A 21,710-nucleotide genomic window follows, 5' to 3' on the forward strand; every position below is an offset into this window, starting at 1 on the left:
CTGATGTTCCAGCTTGAAATCATAGGGGTTGCTTTCTTTCTTTTTTTAAAAATGTTATTCTGATGTAATTTGTGTTTTAAGTCTTATGCACTTCTAGAAACCTTATAACACATTGTGTTTTAAATTAAATAATGAGGAAAGACCAGCTATAAAAAGCCACATATTGAAATGAAATTGTCTACATTTTAAAAACAATATATAAAGTGTAGAACAGGTAAAAGATCTAATATAGAGTGACCTGAACATGTTGTTGAGTTCCAAGTGTGCCTTTCAGCACTAACAGGACCAGAAAATGGTCAAGAATTACTAATCAAGTTTTATGTATATTATCAGGTAGCTCTTTCTAAAAATGGGGACATTATACTACATAAAAGAGCTGCTTGTTGTTTAAGTCCATATCAGTCCCTTTGAAATAACTGAAAAATTCTGTATGATACAAATAATTTATAATGAATTAGTTTTTTAAATTGTTTACTCACTAATCTAATAGTTTACCATTGATGAAGCACTTGAAAGTATGAGGAAAGCTTCTTCCCGCCTAACAATATAACTACATTACCATTAGACTTGGGGTTGAACTCAAGTTACATCACTAATCATTAGGTCTGCAAAGCATTTGAAAGAGGTGCTTCACAAACACATTAGCATGAGCTAAGCACTTTGAAGTATTAAAGCAGCTGCGACCTCTGGAAAGTCTGTGTGGCTCTTTCAATGATTGCCCCCAAGCCCCCCACCCTCTCCCTCTCCCTCTCTCTCCCCCTCTCCATGCAGAAAAAGTATTTTTTGCTGAGAGCCATCCATGTCCACAGTACAGGACACTTCTTCCCCAAGGCTTTCTTCAGGACATAATTGATTTAACGCTTTGAGGAAAAATGCTTCACGTGTGGTAACACTTTTTCCAAATACTCACTACTAAACCTTACAGACCCCTTCATGGATTACTGCCTTGTCGTGGTGAAGAGGTTTGCGTAATTCAGTGAAGCTATGAGCTATGCTGTGCAGGGTCACCCAGGTCATAGCAGAGAGTTCTGACAAAACGTGATCCACTGGAGAAGGAAATGGCAACCCACTCCAGTATCTTTGCCATGAAAACCCATGGACAGTACCAAAAGACAAAAAGATATGACGCTGGAAGATGAGCCTCTCAGGTCGGAAGGCGTCCAATATGCTACTGGGGAAGAGCAGAGGGCTAGTACTAGTAGCGCCAGAAAGAATGAAGCAACTGGGCCAAAGTCGAAAGGATGCTCAGCTGTGGATATATCTGGTGGTGAAAGGAAAGTCCGATGCTGTAAAGATTTTTTCTCCATAGGAACCTGGAATGTAAGATCCATGAATCAAGGAAAGCTAGACGTGGTCAAACAAGAGATGACAAGACTGAACATTGACATCTTAGGAATCAGCGAACTAAAATGGACAGGAATGGGTGAATTTAATTCAGATGACCATCAGGTATACTACTGCAGGCAAGAATCCCTCAGAAGAAATGGAGTAGCCTTCATAATCAATAAAAGAGTAGGAAAAGCAATACTGGGATACAATCCCCAAAATGACAGAATGATCTCAGGTCGAATCCAAGGCAAACCATTCAATATCACAGTAGTCCAAGTCTATACCCCAACCACCAGTGCTGAAGAGGATGAAATTGACTGGTTCTATGAAGCCCTACAGCACTTTATAGAACTAACACCAAAAAATGATGTCCTTATCATCATGGGGGATTGGAATGCTAAAGTAGGAAGCCAAAAGATAACCGGAATAACAGGCAAGTTTGGCCTTGGAGTACAAAATGAAGCAGGGCACAGGCTGATAGAATTTTGTCAAGAGAATATGATGGTCATAGCAAACACTATTTTCCAACAACCCAAGAGATGGCTCTACACATGGACATCACCAGACGGTCAACACAGAAATCTGATTGACCATGTGCTCTGCAGCCAAAGATGGAGAAGCTCTACACAGTCAGTAAAAACAAGACCAGGAGCTGACTGTGGCTCAGTCCATGAGCTTCTTGTTGTAAAGTTTAGGCTTAAACTGAAGAAAGTAGGGAAAAGCACTAGGCCACTCAGATATGAACTAAATCATATCCTTGACGAATATACAGTAGAGGTGACAAATAGATTTAAGGAATTAGATCTGATAGACAGAGTGCCTGAAGAACTATGGACAGAGGTTTGTGACATTGTACAACAGGTAGCAACTAAAACCATCCCAAAGAAAAAGTAATGCAAGAAAGCAAAATGGCTGTCTGAGTCAGCTTTGCAAATAGCTGAGAAAAGGAGGGAAGCGAAAGGCAAGGGAGATAAGAATGCCTTCTTAAATGAACAGTGAAAAGAAACAGAAGAAAACAACAGAATAGGGAGGACCAGAGTTCTATTTGGAGAGATGAAGGGCACGTTTAATGCAAAAATGGGCATGATAAAGGACCAAAATGGCATGGACCTAACAGAGGCAGAAGAGATTAAGAAGAGGTGGCAAAATTACACAGAAGAACTATACAAGAACGAGCTTAATGTCCCTGATAACCACAATGAGGTGGTAACTGACCTTGAGACAGACATCCTAGAATGTGAAGTGAAGTGGGCTGAGCAACAACAAAGCTAGTGGAGGTGACAGTATTCCAGCTGAGCTATTCAAAATCTTAAAAGACGATGCAGTAAAAGTGCTACACTCAATTTCCCAGCAAATTTGAAAAACCCAACAGTCACCACAGGATTGGAAAAGATCACTTTACATTCCAATTCCAAAGAAAGGCAGTGCCAAAGAATGTTCAAACTATCGCACCATTGCACTCATTTTACATGCTAGTAAAGATATGCTTAAAATGCTACAAGCTAGACTTCAGCAGTATGTGGATCGAGAACTACCAGAAGTACAGGCAGGATTTCAAAGAGGCAGAGGAACTAGACATCAAATTGCCAACATACGCTGGATCATGGAGAAAGCTAGGGAGTTCCAGAAAAACATCTACTTCTGCTTCATTGACTATGCTAAAGCATTTGATTGTGTGGATCACAACAAACTGTGGCAAGTTCTTAAAGAGATGGGAGTACCAGACCATCTTATTTGTCTCTTGAGAAACCTATATGCGGGTCAAGAAGCAACAGTGAGAACTGGACACGGAACCACTGATTGGTTTAAAATTGGGAAAGGAGTCCAGCAAGGCTGCATACTGTCACCCTGCCTGTTTAACTTATATGCAGAGCACATCATGAGAAAGACAGGGCTAGATGAATCAAAAGTTGGAATTAAGATTGCTGGAATAAATATCAACAACCTAAGATATGCAGATGACACCACTCTAATGGCATTAAGTGAAGAGGAACTAAAGAGCCTCTTGATGCGGCTGAAGAAGGATAGTGCAAAAGATGGTGACTGCAGCCAAGAAATTAAAAGACGCTTGCTCCTGGGGAGGAAAGCCATGGCAAATCTGGACAGCACACTAAAAAGCAGAGATATCACCCTGCCAACAAAAGTGTATATAGTCAAGGCTATGGTCTTCCCAGTTGCAATGTATGGCTGTGAAAGTTGGACCATAAGAAAGGCTGAGCGCCAAAGAATTGAGGCTTTTGAACTGTGGTGCTGGAGAAGACTCCTATAAGTCCCTTGGACTGCAAGGTGTTCAAACTGGTCAGTCCTAGAGGAGATCAACCCTGATTGCTCTTTAGAAGGCCAGATCCTGAAGTTGAAACTCAAATACTTTGGCCACCTAATGAGAAGGAAGGTCCCCCCCTTGGCCACCAGTCTCAGAAAAGGAGATACAGTCTATCATTAAAGGCTTAAAGAGCAATAAAGCCCCAAGTGAGGATTTTTTACCAGCAGAATTATTTAAGAAATTTCCCAATTGGTGGGCCCTGTATTAGCACATCTTTTTATACCCATAAATAATACCTGCCATATACCAGATGGGTGGAAGATGGCAATAGTTTTCCCCATATATAAAAAGGGAATAAAAAAGGATCCTACTAATTATAAGCCCATCAGCCTGATTGGCATTGTAGCAAAAATATATGCTAGGTACCTTTTGAACAGAATTGAAATCTGGGTAGAGGAAAACAACATCCTCACAGAAGAACAAGCAGGTTTTAGATAAAACAGATCTACTATTGATAACTGCTTTGTCTTGAACCATCTAATTACCAAATATGGCTATAAGAGGAGACCCCTGTTTGCTGCTTTCATAGACCTTACAGCAGCATTTGATATGGTAAATAGAGACGTACTATGGAGTAAACTGACATCTCTTAAAATAGAACCCAGACTCCTGGCTTTGATTAAAACCCTTTACACAAGTACCTGTTTGAGGGTGCGGTATGGGGTTAATGGGGCCCTGACTAACAGGATTCACACAAATAAAGGGTTAAGGCAAGGGTGTATCCTGGCCCCATTATTATTTAATTTATACATCAATGACTTGCCAGGGTTAAGATACCATGGTACACATGCCGATGATCCTAAATATTTACTGTAACAGCTTGCTTTATGCTGATATGATTTTATTATCATACTCACAAATAGGATTACGTAGGAGATTAAGAAGATTCAGCTCTTATTGCCAGGATAACTCCCTAATCATTAGCAAATCTAAATCAAAAATAATGGTGTTTGGAAGAAACCATCAGAGACATAAGTGGCAATTAGATGAACCAATTGAACAGGTTAACACCTTTGTATATTTGGGCGTAACTTTTTCCAAGACTGGATATTGGGCCTGCTGTCATCAACGGAGTACATTTAGAGCAAAAGCCCGTTTGAATTTATTGCTCAAACTAAAGAACCATAGTTACCCAGGGTCCCTAGCCCCATTAATCAAGGTTTATAAGGCTAAGGTTACCACAATGCTCTTGTATGGAGCAGAAATTTGGGGTCTTTACTCAACCACAGTCCTAGAACAAACACAGTCCCAGCATTTGAGATGTATTTTGGGTGTAGATCCAAGAACATCTGCTGCAGCAGTTAGAGCTGAATTGGGAATTCATACAATTCAGGCATTATCTAAAATTAGAGCTTATACGTAACTACTGGTGCAAAGTTAATGAAATGGAGACTGATAGACTCCCCAAATTATGCCTACTAGAGCAAATAAAACTACAATCACAAATCTCCTGGATCACCAAACTAACAAATTTTGTAAGAAGCTGTGGCCTTCCTGTCTCTTGTATAACAGGAGAACTATCCAAAAAAAGAGTTGCCCAAAGAATTAAGGATATAGAAGCACAAACTGATATAGCTATCCTTAGTAAGGTGGGTAACTTGAAATGGCTGAGTAAATACAAACATACTTTTCAAGTAGAGAGTTATTTGAAGTTACAACTCCCAAAACATCTTAGGGAGATATTTACAAGAGCGAGATTTGAACAGCTTGACACAATGGTCAAATATGGGAGATTTCATGCTATACCGTACAATGAGTGTCTCTGCATTTGCGGAGCAGCAGAGGTAGAGGACCTGGCTCACATCCTATTTGACTGTTGCCAGTATAAGAAGGTGAGAGACAGGTATCTTGGTCTATATACCAAACTAATGACCCATTGGCAAAAAGTTAATTGCTTTCATATAAAAACATGAATCATGGAGCTGGAAGGGATCCTGGAAGTCTTCTAGTCCAACACCCTGCCCAAGGCAGGAGACCTTATACAATCCCAGACAAATGGATGTCCATTTTTTTCTTGAAAACCTCCAACAATGGAGTACCCACAACTCCCCTGATTTTTTTAAAATTTATTAAATTTGTTTGGCATCCATCTTGCCACAAGGTGATTGTCATGATTCTGATAGATGAGACCAATTAAACCAAGATTCCTGAAAAATAATTGCGGTCCTGAGTCCCAGGCACCTACCTAACACCTGTAGGAGGACATGGAAGACTCAGGGAAGAATCTGAGATGGAGAAGATGTCATTGTTCTGATGATTGAGACAAATCAAACAAATTGCAGGCATATTATTTATCTAAAAAGTCTTAGTAATGAAACAAAACATCGGCACTCATGGAGACAACTCCTCTTTCATTATTGGCACTAGCTTCCTTGTGGTTTTGGTCTGGGTGTGTCCAGTTATATCTGTCAAATGTTGCTGTTCTTCAGTAATTGGATAAGTGCCTTCCAACCTGGATGTTTCAGCATTTGTCCAAAGTCACAATTTTTGTAGGAACAATATAGATATGTATGTTACATTGTCTTCTTCTGATTTTGATTGTGGAATTTCTCCTCTCAGGAGGTTTGACTTCATACTTGCAAAGCCCTATCTTATTTTCAACTAAACTACTGATCCCTCCCATCATATCAAGCAATAATCCCGTGAAAGGGAAACCAGAAGTACACTCATATGTACAGGCAGAAGACTGTATTGGGAAACAGATATAATCTCTTCCAAAAGTAGTTATTTATTTAATGTCAACTTTATAAACCAGTTTTCTTCACCAAAGTATGACTCACTCAACTGTTATTAAATAATTAATATAGAAATAGCCTTTGTCTGACATACAAGGAAGTGTAAGAAAGTTCACAGAAAACAATATGGATATACCTTTAACCTTTAATCCTATTGGAAAATTGCACAACACCATTCAACAAGCACTCATAGCTCCTTAAAATATATGTTGGCCTTCCTCCTTTTATTGGGGAACTATTTCTACAATACTGTCACTTTAAACTTTTATATCAGTGCAGCATCTATATTGATAGCATTATTAAAGAATAACACGTGCATCTAAAAGTTGGAGGCAGCCACAGACATTATAAATGTAATTATCTTAATCCCAGTATACTGTATAAATACAGAACAGCTTTCAGATGAGAAAATTCTTCAGTTCTGATCCACAATAGGGAAAAGTAGAAATGTTTTAGAGAAATCATTTGGAGATCTCTGAATTTGACTCAGAGAAGTGAAAATTAAAAATGTAGCTGTCTGTAACAGTAGCTCTGGGAACTGTTGCACAATGCTACACTGGACTTACCACAAAGACTCATTTCCTACAGCAGAGGAGTACCTTCTGAGGTAGGAATCTCCTTCCCCCCACTTGTTTCAGAAGCACAGCAAAAAATGTTTCTGGCATTCTGATATCTGCAGGAGTAGATAATTCCTTGCTTGGAAGGCTAAACCAGAAAGATTGCTCAGGGAACTAAAACTTGAGAAAGAAGTAATACAGATGGGATACATAAAACTCCATACAAGAGGACAATACTGAAAGAGCCCCAGAGAATACTCTTAGAATTTTTTCTTGATTATTCTTGGATGGGCTGGATGACCTGAATCTATGGTAGAAAAATAATCTTCATAATTAGTCCTATATATTCTTTTTCTACAGCAAATCAGGATGCCAACTGGAAGATACCAGACCTATCGCCTGGCAGTGAAATTTTATCTGTATCCCTTTCTACAAATATGTTCTGCAGTATCTTCATGCTGAAAGATGCTTCAGATGAGGCATAAGAGTTAATTTGATAGTGCTTTATCAAAGAAAATATGGAAGACACATGGCAACTGTTGTCCCCCAGGATGGCATTAGTGTTGAGAACAACCAATGAGTGATAGTTCCCTGGGAAGCAGGGATATTCTGAGTCTTGTAGAATAGTTTGATACAGGCCAAAGTTTGGGGATCATGGTGGGAAGGCTTAGTTATAGTGGGACTCTTGAAAGGAAACTAGTAGATTTTCTGATAATCTGAATTCCTGTTGTCCTCAGGAGCCCCCCCCCCTGGCTTTTGCTATCTTAGGCAGAAAAGTTGAGATGATCTGCTCAAAGTCCAGATACATAGTTGTAACCAGCTAATTAAGACTAGAGGAAAGGCAGAGGAGAGCAGCCACATCTTCAGCACTCATTGTGGGGAACTAAAATAAAGTAGATAAAGTCTGTCTGTCTGTCTGTCTCTCTCTCTCCCCACCCCACCCATCATTGTCATCTTCAGCCAGATAACAGGGACAGAATTGTGCTGGAAGAAGCAGAGGCAGGAGAGGCAATGACTTGAGATGCCTGCTGGAATGAAGGTAGACTTGGCAGCTCTGATGGTTTCTCTGCACTTGCTGCCTTCTCCCACCCTCAACCTGGAAATCAAGTACATCAAAGTAAATGGCCTTTCTTACTTCTTTCCTGGAAAGCCTTGAAAACTGGGAAGCCCTTTGGATGCTGACAAATCAAAGCAGGTTTCAGAGGGATCTTCTCCTCTTCAGTTTCCCCCAGAGCTTCTTCAGAGTCTGGGCACAAGCAGTTGATTGCTATACTGAATTAGAGATCTGCACCATAATTTTTTTAAAAAAGTGGGGGGAGTCCCTTTGCATTTCAGTCTTCCAGATTTCCTTTTAACTTATTGCACTCTTTACAACTAAAGCTGCAAATGTTTTCTTTTGTTTTCTGTTTAAACCGGTCAATAGACCCCCTCGTCTTTTTCCCTTTAGCATTCCTGTAGGAGATGCAATCCAGTCAAGTCTGGCAAATTTGGAAGAAGTCCTCTTTTGCAGAGCTCCTTCTTAAGGAAGTAAAGACTGTGTGATCAGGGAAATGCTCATTTCTGGTTTTTCAGCACTAGCGAGTTCCAAGGTCTTGTTTTATATATTTATACAAGAGGCAGATAAAGTTTCAGATAATTATCCCAAGCTGAAGTTCTATTGGCCGTTTGAAGTTTGCAACTTTCTGGCTATGAATTCCCATTTATATTACTCAGTGATGTTGGGCACGATCCTCTGGAAAGATTCCTTGCAGAGGTTTCAGGATGATTTCAACTGGGTGGAGTCCTGCAAGAGATGCTCCAACTAGATCATAGTCTAAGTTCAAACCTTCCTTCTACACTAATCCTGAAATGCTTTAAAAGGAGATTCAGTGCGTTAAACTTGAAAAAAATAATTGATCACACTTGAAGAGAGGTACAGAGCTAAAGATAGGATGGTTATATGGGGTGTATTTATTCCCATTTGCTGAAAATATCATTTTAGTTTCAAACTGAATTTCTGCATTTATTTATTCATTTTTCACTTCTTTTAAAAATTAAGAAATAGCTAGGCTAAGCAGATTTAAAAGCCTTTTTATAGCCCTGCAGATCATTTGGATCAATTATCCACATTCATCTTTAAAATAAACCCTTCAGTTTGTTTGCAATAATTTTAACACCCATTGTAAAGCACTGACCAGATTCCAGGGAGGGGATGCATTGACTTCAGTGAGAGAAGGAGGTTCAGGTGGATTGTAGCCACAGTGAACTTTGCCAAAGCAGCTTGTAAGTCCTCTGGAGATCAGTGGGGTGTGGGTACACCCTCCTTTGGATGTCTACCACATTTGCTTAATCCTTTTGTCTGAAATGGTATAGCGCTTCCTGCTTGAGCAGGAGGTTGGACTAGAAGACCTCCAAGGTCCCTTCCAACTCTGTTATTCTGAATCCCTCTTTGCAGCAGGTTTAGTATTGCTGGAACAGTTTATGATTGGGATTTTGGCAATTGAACCATGTTCAATTAATAGGACAACCTGGGCCCACTGTAGCCTATCCACTACAATTTTCCTTCTACAGAAATTTGTGGCCAGCAGGAGTATATTGTTGCATAACTGGAGTTTGAATCTCTTGTTCACTTCTGTCAATGGAAATGATTCTTGGAGGTATCCCTAGAGGTTTGTTGCTGTCCGTTAGTTTGCAAATCATTGGTTCTGCTGAAAATTCAAAACAGGAAGGCCAAAACCAGAGAAAAAATAAAACAAATGCAAGGAAAGAAAATGAAGAACTCTTGAAGTGGTCCTGACCACCAGAATGACAGGAAGAGCTCACACTTGTTCAGCTCACACTGAAGCAAGCCAGAAGCTGGGACTGTGAAAAGGAGAATCTCTTACCAATGTAACCACATCAAAATCTTCTCTAGGCACTCACTCCCTTCCCCAGAGTGAGGGAAAGAATGTGGGACTCAGCTATAGGAAAATTAAGAGCAATTTTATGTTAAAAAGCGACTTAACACTATTACAACTTATTTACTATTTGTACATAAATAAAATGCATGTTGATTGTCTTAACTATAACAAATGAAACTCCTAATACTAGAGTTTCTTATTAGATTTTAAAGTAGGGAATATATAAGAGTTATGCGTTCATACAGAAGTAAGGATGACATGTTCACCAAGACTATAAAACAGAATGTGAAGAAAATTTGTATGAGTTATCCTTGATCCCTTTAATAGAAGATTTTAAAAGACAGTTAAAAGAATGCTTTGTATACTGTAGATGTCCCATACATTAACTAGTACACTCAGAATTTATGAACTTCTAGGTCACACTGGAAAAAGCATTCTTAGTACCTATGAGGTTTCATGCCCATAGGCTGTTATGTGAGTTTCTTATGTGCTGTAGGGTAGCATACTTCCCATTAAGTACTTTCAGAGATCCTGAAGTTCATCTTAGTCTCTCTTGTAGCTCAAATATCTTCATATTTTCTATAGAAAAAAAGCTGCCTCCAGCCTGTCAAATTTCCACTTTAAAGAACCTGTCCTTCTTGCATCTGGCCTCATATGCAGCAATAGCAATGCCAAACTATATTCCAGGCAGTATTTCTTTATTTTAGAATGCTTTAATTTCAATTAGATACTTGAAAGAACACCAATAATCTATAAATAGCTGATCAGAAATGTCATGATTTTGCCTCCTGGATGATACTGTTTCTTTAATAGTTGCTTTATATTTCTGAGTTTTGCTACTTTAGTAATATATCATTTATTTAATGTTTTTTACACTGTTTTCTCATTACAAAAATTCCAAAAGAAAAATGTTTGGTGGGTTAATAATGAGACATTTCTTCTTAAAAAATTAGTATTTTAAAAGAGCTTGAAATAAATCAACCTTGGGCTCTGGCATACCGTACTCATTTTCAAATCACTTCAGAGAATATGATGACCACGTAGCCACATGAAACAAGTATTCTAAAACTACTTGTGTATGTTTCTTCGCAACTTCCAGTGATGTTTGTTTTTCTTCAGTCAAAAACTCGTGGATACATTTAATTAATCTTTACATCTCAAAGAAATCCTTGAGAATTTCTTTCCTTGCAATTTATACATCTCCCACAGTATAGTTGTACTTTATTCTATCCCTTAAGTAAGTCACTTCTTCCCACAAACATCTACATGTGCCCTCTACTCATCTATAGGCATTGTGGAAACCATAATTTTAACTACTTATAATATATCTCTTCTTCTTTTCAATCTGGAATAAAAAGCTTTGTGAGTATCTTTTTTACTAACAGTTTGAATGAGCCACCTTCACAAAAAAAAGAAGGGAAATAAGGCCCAGCATTAGGGGTGTTAAATGTTTGAAATCAAAGAAAGTAAGAAATCCACAGGAGAAAACCTCATTGATTTTTGTGCACAATAAAACCTCTATTATTTCTGTACCAAAATCATATGATTCCTGGTGGCTTTAAGAGCGTCATTAGGACATATTCAGGACTGATACTTTTTTTTTTACAAAATTTGATTACATTTAAGAACTTTAACTTGCCAATGTTAAGCCTGGGGAACTTCAGTAAACTATGCCATCCCACCATACAATATCTCTGTAGTATGGTATAACAACAAATTGATTCTTTTGGATACAAGTCAGGTACTGACAGGCTGGGGCGGGGCAAAATGTTGCTGAAAAATAGACTTTACTGAAATTGGTGAAACCAAGATATATGCTTACAGTATAATAGAAAGAAGCAAAAACAGAGAATGCATTTTATACTTTTATGGATTATGAACAGTTTGAGAGATTATGGTTTGCTTTTTATCTGCCTCTATTTCCTTTAACTATCTTGCATTTTAATTTATTCTGGATCCATTTGTTTTGTTCTAAACAACCAACAGTGATTTACTTCATTTTGGTAACTTGAATATAGAAATTTCATACCCGTTGCCCTAGTTCCCTTTTACTTGTTGAAACTAACATCAGTCAGAACTCTCTTAGAATTTCCCAACTTTACTTGAAGTGTGTTAGTTTGAAAGGAAATGACAAACAAAATATTAACTTGAAATAGGTCTGTTGATATAAGTACTTTTGTATGTTTAATCTATCAAAAAATAAACAACTAAAGCAATAGTATGAGCAATAGTATGAATCAACTCACTATGCCACTTAAGTAAGCTGATTTTAGTAATATTAACTCAACTTTAGCTTAACAACACAAAAAGCAGCTCCCTAGATTTGGTAACTTTTACAGAATTCTTTTCAGATGGAGTAAAATTAATTGAGAGTATCCTGAAGTTGAAGATAATGTAAATTAAAAATTCAAAGGCAGAGTCTCATCAGAACAGGATAGTATTTTCCTCAGACAGACAAAGCAGAATTTATTCCAACTCCTTTGCTAAGTATTGGAAATACTTTTGGAGAGGCAATTATCATGCAACCACCTTTACTGTAATTCATTCACTGAATTTTACAAATGCTCCAGATAACAATATCATCAATTTGTAACCCTTCCATCTTTCTCAGAGCTATATCTTCTTTTTCCTTTTGAGGGGAGAAAACTTTAAACACTGATAGACTGATAATTGCTCGACATTTTTCTTTCATATATCTGCAAGAACTCTAAATGGAACATTTTGCAAAAAAATTAAAGCAAAATTGTGGATAAGTTTCCATCTCAAATGCTTTTTTTTAAATTCCCAGGTAGTAATCATGGTTTACAAAGTTACATTATACAGAGTTTTGGGAAAACTGAAATTGAAAAACAGCTTAATCTTTTGTGAACTTTTATATTATTCTTGGCCTGAAAAACTTATTGTCATGCTGATTTATTTCTTATAATTAAGTTATTAAAATGTAATTACATTATGAAAGAGCAAATATAAAAAGAGTAAAACAAAGATATATCCTCATTAACAGGTCACTCATTCTTAGTTCTGAGAATATAGGGAAAGCTATTATGGTTTTCCAGGTAATAGAGCCTTGGTGGAGCAGTGGGCTAATGCCTCCTTAAGTAACACCAGCTGCCTGCAATTAGTGCAGGTTCACATCCCACCAGGCTCAAGGTTGACTCAGCCTTCCATCCTTCCGAGGTAGGTAAAATGAGGACCCAGATTGTTGGGGGCAATTAAGCTGACTTTGTAATAATGCCGCTTGGGGTGTGTGTGAAAGCCCTAATAAGCAGGCATATACATAGAATGAAGGCTACTGCTAAGCTTGTAAGCCGCCCTGAGTCTTCGGAGAAGGGCAGGATATAAATGGAATTAAAATAAAAAAATAAAAAATAATAATAGTATTCTGAATTTCGAAGAATATTTAATCCCCAATTCAGTTTTGATCCAATTTCATCTAGTGCTATTTCATCTATAGCACTAGGGTACTATAATTAGAAAATAAGAGATAAGCCTCTTTTCAAGTAGTGGTCAGTTTTAATGGAGTTCTGAGAGACACCAAGCTCAATGTTAGAGCACATAGGTTGACAAGATTAGTCTCTGACCTTTGTGCCTAGACACAAATTCAGAGCACAGAGCTACAAAATCACGCTGCCTCAGAACCTGCACACTCAATCCACAGAGACTTTATAGATCCAGATGGACTGACACATGGACTGACTGATTGAAAGAACACTGTTGTGCAGAGTTCAGTCTGGCATTAGTGCTAAAAGCAAAAATACAAGAAACTCACCAGAGTGTGTCCTGAGGTGTCCTGTGAGGGCATCCCTTCTTCGGCAGGCATAGCTACAGAAGGGACATTTAAATGGTTTTTCTCCAGAGTGTAATTTGATGTGCCTCAGTAGATTCCCCTTTTGGGTGAAGGAAGCTCCACACTGGTTACAGTGAAAGGGACGCTCACCTATAGCAGATGAAAGAAGAGAAACAACACCTAAGAAACACTAATTGAAAGACCATTAATATCTAGATAGGCTGAAAATCTTCATCCTCAACATATATTACAACCATCTGAAAAATAAGGGACCAATTCATAGCAGCTAGATTGACCTTAGTTAGCAGCTGTTTCGTAGCCTTTTTTTCAAACCACATGACTTCATAATCAAACCCCATGACTTCATTATTCAGCTATTGTAGGCATCTAAAATTAAATGGGACAATTGCAATACTTTAAGCAGACAAGAGCTATGCTAAGGAAAGGACAGTTATCAGCTGTAGAAAAGGAAAGCTCAGAAACACTTAGGAGGACCAGTGATCAAATTAAGTATATCATACAACCCTGCAGAATCCAAGAAAAAGCTACAAACTCATCTGAAAATCATGAAGCATTAAATTATCTTCTACCACAAAATTAAAACTGCAAATGTAAGAATTGTATACAGATATTTTAAGCTTCATCAATGATAAATTCTCTTCCACAATTCAAGCAGACATTATCATGGCCAAATACATTTCTCTATCTGCAAGTAAAGAACCACTTGAAACATGGCAGAGGGAATCCTCAATTTGTAACTGTCAAAACATTCTTCTGCAATGTTGTGATGTGACTGACAAAGTAACACATTGGTTAACATTGCAACAAGGAAAGAACATTGTTGTTTATATTATTGTTCTTTTAAAATAATTTAGGTATATTCATGAGGGAACAGCGAAGTAATTTCTAAGCAATCTGAAGCTGTACATTTTACAGGTTAGCAAATATAAATATAATTAATGCTAATTAATACTAATACTAACCTATTTTAATAGGTTGTAGTTTCAGTTCTTGTGAATTCAAACTAAATTGTAAACTTAGATTTTAGAAATCAAATTACATTTCTAATTCAACTATCTGCAAAGCTTTTCATATGACTATTAATAGCATTAATATGTCTACTTGTCATTCCTGATATTCAAGCCTTTTCTGTCTTGACAGTTCAGGCCCAGGGACTTATATGAAGGTAGCCAATTTTTGCACAAAGGGCTCTACGGTCAGAGAAAAAAAAATGTCATGCTTTTCTTTGACAGATACAAAGTGGTTTCCCTAATTTCTTTTAATTGTGAAACACTTGATTAATTTAGCTTTATATAAGATTAATACCATCTTATATATTTCAACCCTCCCCCAAAGGGCAGATGTAGGGTACTATAAGGTCACATTATGAAGAAATAGTACACAAGAAGTAGTCTAGGACTGTACAACCAGTCGCAATAAAGCAAAAAATGGAATAAATTAAAAGCTAGTGAAGGATGCTAACAAAATCCAAAGTGGATTCTTTGAATGTGTCCAAACCAAAAGAAAAGTAAAAGAATAAAAGAAGCAGCTCATTGGAGACAGCATAATGCTAATAGGTAACAAAGAAAAGTTGGAACTACTCAATTCAATCTACTGCATCAAAACAAGACACATTCTTTAGGAAATTATAACAAGTAGGGTAAAGGAGCAATATTAAATTTGAGATAGAATCATGATCAAGGACTGTCTCTTTATTTGAATGAATCTCACATACCAAGGGAACTGCACCCTAGCATACTGAATGAAGTAGCTGATAGTTTTGTCAAACCCTAATGTGCTGTCTTGGATGTGAGCTAGTACCATGAAAGGAAAACAAATGCACTTTTAAGTTGCATCCACATAAGTGTAATTTCCAAATCCCAGGAAGTAATAAACCTATTTTTTTCTGAATTGGTTAAACTCAAACTTGAATAACCAGCTCTGAATACATTTTTAAGAAGGGTTTTTTAAATGGTAAGTTTCATGAATGGGCATTAAGTACAATCAGGGACAGGTTAGGCTGATGAAGAGAGAAGGAAGAAATTTGGTGTGTTCTCTCAAATACTTGGGAAGAAAAAGTGTATTTTGATTCAGCATGCAGGTCATAGAATAATAACTGGCAGAATGAATTCTAATTGAATATTACAAAAAACTTCCTAAGGGTAACAAGAATTTGGCTATGAAACCAACTGCTGAGAGAAAGACTCCTATTCAGTAGATCTGAATCAGGCAGGAAGGATATACGTTGCATGCATGAGGGTGTCTGTGGTTTTCTGCAACAGAAGCAGAAAGGATCCAAACACAGCCTGTGTGTTTTCTCCTGAGTTGATTAATCCTTTGGTTCCCCCCACCTGGAGTTTATTTCTGATTTTCAAGGTACAATCATTTAATATCCTTAACTAAGGAAGAACTTCACTGTTCAGAGTATTGAATGTTTCTGGAAGATGACTCAAAATTACAGTTTGGCAATTCTGTTACTGAGGATGGTTTTAGGTAATTGACATACTGTATTTTCCGGCGTATAAAACTGGGCGTATAAGACGACACCCCAACTTTTGAGATGATTTTCAAGACTTTTCGTCTTTTACGCTGGAAAATCAGCGAGCCCGGGAAGGCACGCCCTCCCCTCTCACTGTGGAGGAAGCAGGGCAGGCTGGCGTCTGGCGGGAGCTGGCAGGGCAGTCCTGCGCATGCACGCGCTCCCCGGCTGTTAAGGAGCACTCCTTAGCAGCCAGGGAGTGCGCGCGTGTGCAGGACTGACCTGCCGGCTCCTGCCCGACGCTCTTCCCTCTTGAGGCAGCATCGCTCCCCGGCTCCTAAGGAGTCCTCGGGGATGCTGCCTCAAGAGGGAAGAGCGTCGGGCGGGAGCCGGCAGGGCAGTCCTGCACACGCGCGCACTCCCCGGCTGCTAAGGAGTGCTCCTTAATAGCCGGGGAGCGCGCGTGTGTGCAGGACTGCCCTGCCGACTCCCGCCAGATGCCAGCCTGCCCTGCTTCCTCCACAGTGAGAGGGGAGGGCGTGCCTTCCTGGGCTCGCTGATTTTCCGGCGTATAAGATGACTGGGCGTATAAGACGACCCCCCAACTTTTGAGATGATTTTCATGGGTTAAAAAGTCATCTTATACGCCGGAAAATACGGTAATATCCTTGGCTATGCCCCAATCAATACCTATATATCAAAACCTATTTGTAGAATTTTGTATACAAGTTTCATAAAAGGCTAAGAAATAATTCATGATACATATTAATATCATGCCAGAGTACAGCAGCTCAGCAGCTAATTATATTTCATAACCACAATTACTGCCTACTTCTGTTTACACTGGGGGTGTTACATCACCACAAGTCTAAAAAGAAAAGCTTCCAGGAGACTAGGCAAGGGATGTGTAATAGACTTATTTTATTTCTTCCAGGTTGATTCATACACAAGCAACTAGTGACTAAAATGAAAGGTAGTTAACATATTCTTCTCCATATAGTTACAAATTATTTTCATGTAGCATGGGTGTGTATATATGTGTACATGTGTAGATATCTCTCTCTCTCTCTCTCTCTCTCTCTCTATCTCTCTCTCTCTCTCTCTGTGTGTGTGTGTGTGTGTGTGTGTGTGTGTATGCTATGTGTAATGTGTGTGTGTCAGAATCCATTTATATCTCATTTCTAAGCTAACTGCAAATCTCATCTCCCCCTGGATTCTCCATCCCAAGGGGGAGAGGGAACAGGCATGGAGTTTTATGGCTTTCACTTCCTCCCTTAAATGTAACCTTTGTTTATTCCGCCTGCTTGCTATCCATCATAATATAATCAATTGCTTTCTCACTAGGCATTCCCTCTCATCTTACGGGCAACTAAGAAAGAGGGTGGAAAAGGGAGGAATGAAACTCTCCGGAATCTGGTTTGCTTCTCCGAATGAAGTACAAGGGGGGTGGAAATGATCCTGCTGCAAACGGACTGTTATCTCTCCTATCCCACGATGGGCTTACCACCTAGAGCAGGGGTGTCAAAGTTGCGACGTCACATGACGTCACGCAACATCACATGACATCGCGCGACGTCACATGACATCACGCGACGTATCAGAGCTTTTTCCCCATTGCCGGCAATGGGGTGGGTGCAATTTTGTCTTGATGCGTCCGGCCCATGGGCCGGCAGTTTGACACCCCTGACCTAGAGCTTGGCTGATCTGAAACTGACCGAATGAACTGTGGGGTGGCTTTGCTTGGGGACACTTTAAAAATATCAATCTGTGAGGGGATTCCTGTCTATTATGCCTGCTATCTCCTATTTCTTAGTAAAAGTTCCTGCTTGGAAAATCTTGTCTCCAAGAGTCCTTCTTTCTTAAGATGTGGGCTGAACTGGGTTCTGACATTAGACAGGATCTGCATTAAGAGTCAACCTGGAAGGAATAACCTCACTGGGGGACTTTGCAAAAAATACAATGTCCAACGATGAGTCAGGGAAGGAATGAAGTCCCACGGAAAGGGAGCTTTTCCCCCGAACAAAATCCCACCAACTATCCGGAGCTGAAGCATCATATTCCTCCACGGAAGAGGTGGTGGAGATGCACGACCACAAACCACGGTGGTTGATGGGTGTTGGAAGTAAAAGCGAGTGGGAAAAGGTATCGAGGAAAGTGAACCTGAGACGGGGCAACCACCAACCCGAATGGAAGCAAGAGATGGAGAATTCCCTGCACATAAGCGGGGAGAACGGTAGTTATGCACCACACTCAGACTGGATCCTAGAGAAAGCTATTGACCTGATTAAAAAAGGCTTGGCTCTCTAAGGGAGGAGAAACCTGAGTCCTGCAGCCGCACCAGCGCCTGGAGCTGTAGCTGGAGAGACAGTGGGAGGGAGATCTAGAACCTGTAGCACTGGGGATGTCCGCTGAACCCAGAGCTACCACCTCAGCAGCACCCACCGCCCGCCGACCCACAGATGGGGATCAGGATGGGGGGGGGTAATACCACCAGTGGCAAAGGGACCAATCCATTCAAAGACTCCCACCTCTGGAAGTAAATTCATGGGGGAGCCACCACGCTTGGGGTTTTTCCTAATTCAATTCTTCAGTTATATGGAAGAATATGGACGGGATATCCCCAGCGACAAACCCCACATCCGTATCATGCAATGTGCCCTGGAGGGACCAGCCGCAGACTGGGTGGTGAACCTGCATGACTCCAATGCCCCAGAGCTCAACGACTTCAACTGGTTCATATCCTCTTTGAGAAGGTGATTTGAGGACCCCCTAGGTGACCGTAAGGCCCGTGAGAGAATCAAAACAGTGAGGCAGGGCAGATGGTCAGTGGCTGAATAAACACAAGAAATCCGGGCCATTGCCAACAAGCTGAACTGGCCGGAAGATATCCTCCTTAGCCATTTCAAAGACAGGCTAAACTACGACCTTTATGATGCTTGCCTACCTCAAGGGGACCCACACCACCTCGATGACTGGTATGTCCTTGCAGAGGAGGCGGAGATAGACCTACTGAAGAGGCACTGCCAAGAAAATCCATGGGGCTGTCAGCCTCCCAAGCAGATGTGCAAGCCAGCGAAACCACCAGCTATGGCTAAGAAATCAACGGGCTGTTTCAAATGCAGGAGAGAGGGCCACCGTGCCACAGAATCCCGTTCAAAAACCCCTCAGCACAAATCAGACCTATCACCGACCAGGAAATCAGGGAAGTCCCCAGCCAAACCAAAAGAGCCTGCCATGAGGCGATAGAAGCTGTAGAGTCCCCAGCCCCTGCCAAGGAATGGGAGGGAACTCTGGCCTACACCGCAGGGGTGGTGGACACTTCGGAGGACAGCTCAGAGGGCGAAACCCTTGTAAGTGGATACATTCCACCCATCCTCAAGACAGTGACTATATTAGCTCCCTCTATGCCCGAAGCGGTCAAAGTGAAAGCCTTAATAGACTCTGGCTGCACCTGCTGCCTCATCAGCCCGACACTTGTGGGGAATTTGGGCATTCCAGTGAGGAGACTAAAGTAACCAATGTCCTTTGGCCAGTTAGATGGGTCCATAGCGGGGGGGGGGGTACCAGCTACTCTAGCCACCTTACCAGTTCACCTGTCCCTGGGGACCCATGAGGAAGCTGTAACATTTGTAGTGACCCCAGGCGTGGAATGCCCAATGGTTTTAGGGCTGGAATGGTTAAAGAAATGGAACCCCTGGGTAAATTGGAAGACAGCAAAACTCAACTTCCCAGAGGGGGATCGTGTGAACCTAAAACCCCAAAGCCCCCCCAAACCTGACGAGTGGAGACAGCATCAGTGGGAGAAGAGAAGGGGTTACCAAAAATACTGGAAGAATACAGGGACCTTGCTGAAGTTTTTAATGAGGAACAGGCAGATGAGCTCCCTCCTCACCGACCCACAGACTGTGCTAGAGAAATCAAACCCGGGGCAAAACTCCTGAAGCCCAGGTTGTACTCCATGAGCCCTAAAGAGACGGAGGAGATGGAAAGATTCATAAATAAAAACTTAGAAAGGGGATTTATTGAACCTGCCAAACCCAAAGTGGCCACTCCGTTGCTATTTAGGGAGAAGAAGGATGACAATATGCGTTTGTGCGTAGATTACCATGCCCTGAATGCAATTAGGGAAAGTAATCTGTATCCCCTACCCCTAATGAAGGATATGCTATCCCACCTATCGAAAGCAATGATTTTTACCAAACTAGCATACTACCACGTTAGGATCAAGGAAGGAGATGAATAGAAGACTGCATTCAATTGTCCAATGGGTTGATATCAGTTCAAAGTTCTGCCATTTGGACTGCAAGAGGCCCCCACAGTCTTTATGCAATTAATCAATGAAGTGCTAAGAGAACACCTATATAAGGGGGTCCTGGTTTACTTAGATGACATCCTTATCTTCACTGGGACCAAAGAGAAGCTCATTAATCTAGTCAGAGCAGTTCTAAAAAAACTGCGGGCCACCCACCTATATGCAAAATTATCGAAATGTGAATTCCACCAGGAAAGAATACACTACCTGGGGTATTGCATTATTCCAGCAGGGCATCGAAATGGACCCCGAGAAAGTCAGGGCAGTATTAGAATGGGCACCACCCCACACAAGGAAGCAATTGCAAAGTTTCCTGGGTTTTGCAGACTTCTACCGCCAATTCATCCCTTTGTTCACCCAAATAGCCCTGCCCCTCACGAATTTGTTGAAAATGGGGTGGGGCAGTGAAACCCAGCCAGCCCCTGAAGTGGACAATGGAATGTTAAGTGGCATTCGAGAGGCTAAAGAAACTTTTTTCTGCCCTGGACCCTGATAAACCCTTTGCAACACAGGCAGATGCAAGCAATGTGGCGGTGGGAGCTGTATTGTTATAGGAAAATGATGAGGGGGCACTGCAACTGTGTGCATATACATCCAGGAAACTCATGGAGACAAAACAACGTTGGGCTGTGTGGGAAAAGGAGGCATATGCTGTGAGGTGGTCATTACTTAAATGGCGCCAGTTCCTGGAAGGAAATAAAATCCCCTTCCAGGTCTGGACAGACCACAAAAATTTGGAAGCACTAAAAACACACAGGAAACTCACTCCTAAGCAAGCCTGCTGGTCCCAACATTTTCACCAATTCAATTTCACTCTCAAACACTTACCAGGGCAGGGGAGAGAATTTCCTGGCAGATGCATTATCTCGCATGCCCCAAAACAACAGCACAAGAGTCACTGACTCTAAACCACTTATACCTGAACAACAACCAGCAGCACCAGTCACCATCAGGTCCCAAGCTAAAATGAAGCTGAAGGTGGATAGCCAAACTGGAATAGAATTCCGAAAGTCTTTGGAAACTGATGAATGGTTCCAGAAAAATAGACATGTGTGCACAATTAAAGATGGACTACCCTGGGTGGGTGAGAAGTTATACATACCAGCCACCCAGAGGATCAATTTCATGCACCTGTGCCAAGATACAAAATCAGCAGGACATTTCGGGTTTGTAAAAACCTTAAACTCAACTAAAAGGCAATTTTGGTGGCCATCCATGAAAAAGGACATAGAAAGCTACGTGGCCAGCTGCCAAATTTGTGCGATGGCTAAGAGGCTGCAAGGGAAATTGCCAGGACTGTTACAACTGG

The 21,710-nt window shown here is 40.5% G+C and overlaps 1 protein-coding gene across 7 annotated transcripts in view; it reads right to left on the reverse strand.

Moving 5' to 3' along the window:
* The window catches only part of IKZF2 (IKAROS family zinc finger 2), a 175,562-nt gene that overhangs the window by 59,146 nt on the left and 94,706 nt on the right, over window positions 1-21,710 (reverse strand). For all 7 annotated transcript variants that reach the window (XM_081340965.1, XM_081340964.1, XM_081340970.1 and 4 more), the window contains one exon: window positions 13,593-13,760. In XM_081340965.1, the coding sequence (XP_081197091.1) occupies window positions 13,593-13,760 (168 nt within the window). The remainder of the gene's footprint in view (window positions 1-13,592; window positions 13,761-21,710) is intronic.

The sequence above is a fragment of the Vipera berus genome (genome assembly GCF_964194415.1).
Source record: "Vipera berus genome assembly, chromosome: 1".
Taxonomy (NCBI): domain Eukaryota; kingdom Metazoa; phylum Chordata; class Lepidosauria; order Squamata; family Viperidae; genus Vipera; species Vipera berus.